At 42.1% G+C, this 6,000-nt stretch overlaps 1 protein-coding gene and 1 non-coding gene across 6 annotated transcripts in view; one reads left to right on the plus strand and one right to left on the minus strand.

Moving 5' to 3' along the window:
• PSPH (phosphoserine phosphatase) overlaps nt 1-4,597 on the plus strand; it is a 30,605-nt gene extending 26,008 nt beyond the window's left edge. For all 5 annotated transcript variants that reach the window (XM_027527221.1, XM_027527218.1, XM_027527219.1 and 2 more), the window contains 2 exons: nt 877-1,025; nt 4,077-4,597. In XM_027527221.1, coding sequence (XP_027383022.1) covers nt 877-1,025; nt 4,077-4,184 — 257 coding nt within the window. In that variant the 3' untranslated portion in view covers nt 4,185-4,597. The remainder of the gene's footprint in view (nt 1-876; nt 1,026-4,076) is intronic.
• Nucleotides 4,598-5,454: 857 nt separating this feature from the next.
• TRNAE-CUC lies at nt 5,455-5,527 on the minus strand. Its single transcript has one exon. It is a non-coding gene; the product is annotated as a tRNA-Glu (tRNA).
• Between the last annotated feature and the right edge of the window lie 473 nt (nt 5,528-6,000).

The following is a 6,000-nucleotide window of genomic DNA, read 5'->3' on the forward strand; positions in this document are numbered from 1 at the left end:
TGAGATAGAGGGTTCTCTTTACTGATGTCTTTCACACCTTGGTATCCTTTACTCTGCAAGATACACTTAGGGCATCATCTCTCCTACCTTCAGTATCCATAAAATCATCTGTCTGTATATACATGTCTGCATTTTAGTAAATAATGTCATGTAACCCATATGACTTATTTTGTCATTCAGTATATTTCAGTTTTATGAAAGCTCTCATGTATTAGAGCCAACTTGGCTCGTGTGTTTGACTCAGGAAGGAGAGTTAATTTGTGAGCAAGTCACTGCACTGTAGCTGCCTTTGGAGGCGCCTCCTGGCCCCTTTCTGGACCATCACAGAGCCACAACTGTAATCTTCTCGTCATCTTAAGATGTCTCCAGTTATGTCAGGGGGTGGCTGGCATTCTTAAAACCAAATGGCATTAATTAAAAACATTAAATGTGTTACTAGAACACTTTTGAAGAGTTTTTAAGATAGAAATCATTAAAAAAAAGAGTAGAGTATAAGTGTAGTAATTACTGTAAGATGGAAATAATCCATCAAATGTAAATTAGAATCTCCTCTTAGAAGAAATTATATAATAACATGTTTTAAATTAATATATTACTGTTTCATGGTGTTCTGCCATTTCAATAAGTTTTGAGACTTGCTGTACTGGAAGCTTAGAAGATAAAACCAATTAACTGCAAGATGTTTATCACCTAAAGGAATAACCTTGACAAGAAGTTTGTAATTTAAAAGCATAGCTTGTTTATTCTGAGAAATAAGTGTGGAAGTCCAGGCTGTGTGGAAGGCCATTTTTAGCTTTGCCAGTCGTATGTAAATGAGGATATCATCTATGCAAAAAAGTGGCCCTACTGATCTAATTCTGTGGATCTGTTTTATAGGTGAATATGCAGGTTTTGATGAGACGCAGCCAACAGCTGAATCTGGTGGAAAAGGAAAAGTTATTAAATTGTTAAAGGAAAAATTTCACTTTAAGAAGATCGTCATGGTTGGAGATGGAGCCACAGACATGGAAGCCTGTCCTCCTGCTGTATGTATTAAGCATACTCATTTTTATGCAGCTTGTGAGAATGAAACAAAAACCTGTATCACCATAAAACAAAAAAACAAAATAAATAAAACACATTCAATCTCAATATATTAATTGACTTTTTGCAAACCCAAGGAAGGTTGCAAGTAAGGAACTTAAACCCCATTTAAAACTTCCAAAGACCCCTTGTCCCTGCAGTATGGCTGCTGCCTCTTAGCCCAAGTATGTGCTCAATGAGGTTTGGCTTCATTTCCACAATTAATGCAGCTCTTATACTACAACCAGAATTTGTGTTTTATATTTGATAAACTATTTCCTCATACATTATCTTATTTAATCTTCATAACAGCCCTGTGAAGTAAAAAGTATCATCTTTTCCTCTTTACTGATGGGGTAACTGAGGGTCATGGGGATTCGATACTATGGCCGTATTAAAGCATTTTATTCTTCTTCTGCATTTCCATTGCTTTCTGAGACTAGCAGGAAATAAGTGCTCTATGTATGTGTGTGTGTGTGTGTGTGTGCGCATGTGTGCTCAGTCACTCAGCTGTGTCCGACTCTTTGGGACCCCATGGACTGTAGCCAATACCTTAAATATCACATGTCCATTTCACATAGGACTGTGACTCTAACATTTCGTTCTACCTTAAAAAAACTGAACCAAAAATATAGTGGTGAACATTTCACTACCTAGTTTCCTCAGATCTAAAAATAACATCTGTCTGTCAATGATTAATTAAAAGTGGTTAAAGAATTTTTGGGGATCCTTTTAACATTACTTGAGTCAGTTTGAAATAATGCGTTCTTAAATGATTTACAGCCAATGTCAGGGTCGACTAAGTACTGAAAGCCAGGCCAGTGGATATCAGAGTACAAGGCATAAAATGCAGGGTTCTCTCAGGGGGCCCTGAATCCTGGTATCCAAGAAGGACAGAATTACAAAGTGCAGAAGATCCTATCGGTCAGAAGGTGACACAGCCCGACTGAACCAAGGGAAGGTGGTGTGTGTGCAGGTCTGTAGCCCTGGAAGGTGGTCCGAGGAATCTGTGCCCTAATCTGCGCCCAAAGGTTGGGTTCCCCAACCTTTGTGGCACCAGGGACCGGTTTCGTGGAAGGCAATTTTTCCACGGACCGGGGGTTGAGGGGTGGAAGATGGTTTCTGGATGATTCAAGGGCTTTGCATTTATTAATTGCCGCCACTGACCTGACAGAAAGTGGAGCTCAGGAGGAGTGCAAGCCATGCGGAGCAGTTTGTAAATACAGATGAAGCTTCTCTCACTCTCCTGCTGCTCACCTTCTCCTGTGTGCAGTACCAAGTGCGTGGCCCGGGAGCGGGAGCCCTGCCCTAAAGGGCACTTAGCAGTCGCCATGTGGAAGCTAGGCAGAACTTGGCGGGGAGGGCTTCTAGGGGGAAGGGAAGCAGCAGAGCACAGTCCTGATGGACTAGCGCAGTCTCAGGCTGGCCAGTGGGCAGGGAGGTGTGGGAGTGGGCTTTCTCTTCAGCAAGAGAAGAAGACCCCACGCACTAGGCTGTCTGGTGTTACCTTTGGGTCATGGGAAGTCCTGGAAGCCTCTGGACCAAGAAGGAACAAGTCAGGGTGTTAGGACAGTGGAACTGGTGCTGGCCTGCAGAGGGCTGCCGCAGAGGCAGGAGTTCAAGAGGCTCGAGTTATCTAAATGTAAGAATCTACTTATTTTTCCCCCATTGTATGGTATGAAAATAAAAATGAAGAGAAAGGGCAAGTAAGATAAATCTGTACTTCTAAATCAGTGTATATTGTGTCTGTGTCCTGGCAGAAAAAAGAGAAAATACCACTTAAAAAGACCATTGACTATGGAATTTCCCTTGGAGAAGGGCATGGCAACCCACTCCAGATTCTTGCCTGGGAAATCTCGTGGACAGATTGCATCAGCCCTGGTAGGCTACAGTCCATGGGGTTGCAAAAGATTCAGACACAACTAGTGACTAACAACAATGAGGCTTCCCTGGTGGTCCAGTGGTTAAGACTCCACTTTCCAGTGCAGGGGTATAAGGGTTTGATCCCTGGTCGGGGAACTAAGATTCCACATGCTGTGAAGGCGCAGCCAAAAAATTCAAAAGATCATTAACTAAGAGAAGGTATCACTGAGAAGAAGTGAATGAAACAATGCACCTTTAAATCATTCTACCAGTGAAAAATAGAGTGCTGCTAACATACTCCGGGTTGTCATCTCCTTCAGCCCGGGATAACAGGCCTCCCTGCGGGCAGTGGGGTGGGTCCCTCAGGTTCACGCAGGACACCAGCTGGGAGATATTCTGCCATGGCCCTGATTCCATGCCTCGGGCATTTCCCCAGCCCCACAGGCCTCTCTTCAATCTTCTTTCTTTGAAATTGGCCTGGATGTGATTGCCACCCAGTTTAGGACTCAGATGTTTGCCACCTGGTGTGGTTTTATTTACTTGTTTTTTAATATTTGTTTGGCTGTGCTGAGGCTCCACTGTGGTACTTGGGATTTTTAGTTGCAGCAAGTGGGATCTAGTTCTCTGACCAGGGATTGAACGCAGGCCCCCTGCATTGGGAGCATGGAGTCTTAGCCATTGGACTACCAGGGAAGTCCCTATTTAAAAAAATATATACATGTATTTATTTGGCTGTGCAGGGTCTTAGATGTGCTGTGCAGGATCTAGTTCCCTGGCAAGGAACTGAATCTGGGCCCCCTGCATTGGAAGCAAGAAGTCTTAACCACTGGACCACCGAGGGAAGTCCCAGGTTTTATTTTTGTAAGCAGTGGTCTTGATTTTCCGAGGACTTCAGTTCTTCTGAAGCCCACAGTGTCCAGCTGAGTGCTTCTGCTGCAGTGGTGGTCAGACTCATTTATTCGCGTGGCGGGAAGAGGGGAGGAGGTGAGCAGGCTCACAGGGAGCTGGGGAGGGAGGCATCCCAGGTGATGCTGGGCTCACTTGTCTTTGTTCAGAGTTTCTTCTTTTCAATAATACTTATTTCCCTAGGCTGCTGCTGTCTCTCTTTCTCTCTCTCCTTATAAACTATTTCCCTTTCTTTCTCTTCGTAGGATGCTTTCATTGGATTCGGAGGAAATGTGATCAGGCAGCAAGTAAAGGATAACGCGGAATGGTACATCACTGATTTTGTAGAGCTTCTGGGAGCACTGGAAGAATAAGATCCATTTTTATAAAGTTCATAACTTCAGGTTAATTTTTAAAAGTTATGCAGTTTGATACTGTTTGCTTCCAATTGCTGATTACAACCCAATCTATGAATTTGGTATTGATTATCTGTACCTCCAAGTGAACGATAGTTAGGGCTCATAACATTGTGGTTTGTTTTTTTAAACTGTAGTTCCAGTATTATTATGACCATTTAATTGCCTGGAGAGTTTTATAATCTGAATTCTTTATCAATCTATCAGTTCTTTATCAATCAATCAATTCTAGCTATGTTTGATTTGAAGCCTTTGGAAGGTGGATGGTAAATTAAACACCTTCACTATTGGGAATGTGGATTAGGCAGCTTTAAATGAAATTGGTTTTCCCTTTATATATAAATAAAAGTTTATCCACATATCAAAACAAATTTGTAGGTTTTTTTTTTTTTTTTTTTTGAGTCACACCACTCAGCTTGTGGGATCTCAGTTCCCTGACCAGGGTGAACCGAGGCCCTTGGCAGTGAAAGCTCAGAATCCTAACCACTGGACTGCCAGGGAATTTCTGAGTTGTCGAAACTTTAATTCTGCCTATCATGTATTTCAGTATCCAATATTTCAGATACTTTAAGTATTCGAGTAGGAACAACCTCCAAGCAAGGAACCCAGGGGTGGAGATCCTGCTGAGCACAGAGGTCGTCACAGCACATCCACCATCAGCCCCACCCCTGGGGGCGGTGTTGAGTGTGAGGGATGGAAGCCCTTTTCTTCCCTCTTGGTATTTGTCACACAGGAAATGTTACAAAGGCTTTTTTAAAAAAGGTAACATGGAGGGTTGAAAGTACTGACCTTAAAAGATGGGTATTTGAGCTCAGCTTGGTGTCTGTGATGACCTAGAGGGGTGGGAGGGAGGCTCAAGAGGGAGAGGATATATGTATACTGATGTACCTGAACATAGCTGATTCACGTCATTGTACAACAGAAACTAACACAACATCATTGTAAAGCAATTGTACTCCAATTTTTTAAAATGGATATTTGATAATGACATGAATTAAAAGAACTAAAAACAAACCAAAAAGAACTAAAAACAAATCTTAATCATTTCAAATAAAGATCAGCATTTTCCCTTAAATGAATTAAGGAATAGCTCATCAGAACTTATACGAACCATTTCTTTCTTTTTTCTGAAATACTGATTTATTTCACTGTACCAGGTCTTTGTTTTGGCACTTGGGATCTTCTAGTCGGGACCTTTGAACTGTTCACTGTGACATGTGGGATCTAGTTCCCTGACCAGGGGTTGAACCTGGGTCCCCTGCATTGAGAGTGAGGAGTCTTAGCCACTGGACTACCAGGGAAGTCACTGAACTATTTCTGAACTATTTCACAAGTGGTTTGGGAGGATCCAAAAGGCCAGGTTCATGTTTATTCTGAGCAGCGGCCTTAAAGGGGACATTTCAGAACATGCTTTGAAAATCTGAGATTTTATACTCTTTGCTGGTTTGAAAATTTGAGATTTTATACACTCCCTGGTGGGAAACGGGGGGAAGACAGAGACACACAGGTTCAGGAAGAGGCAGCCTTGAGTGGACACTGTTGGATAATTAAGTAGCAAAGGCCAGAAGGGTTTAACATCAGAAGAGATTTGAAAAATTTATAATTTAACCAAATAATCAACTTTGGTCAAATAATGAGATCATTATTTAGCCAAATAATCAAATCAGATGAACCAAACCTCCTTCCAAATCAGAGTTTCTAGAGGAGAGCTTATGACATAGGTTTGGCAACATTTAAATGAGACCACAGACAAGAGGGCGGTTGTTTCGCCATT

Source organism: Bos indicus x Bos taurus, chromosome 25 (assembly GCF_003369695.1).
Source record: "Bos indicus x Bos taurus breed Angus x Brahman F1 hybrid chromosome 25, Bos_hybrid_MaternalHap_v2.0, whole genome shotgun sequence".
Classification (NCBI taxonomy): domain Eukaryota; kingdom Metazoa; phylum Chordata; class Mammalia; order Artiodactyla; family Bovidae; genus Bos; species Bos indicus x Bos taurus.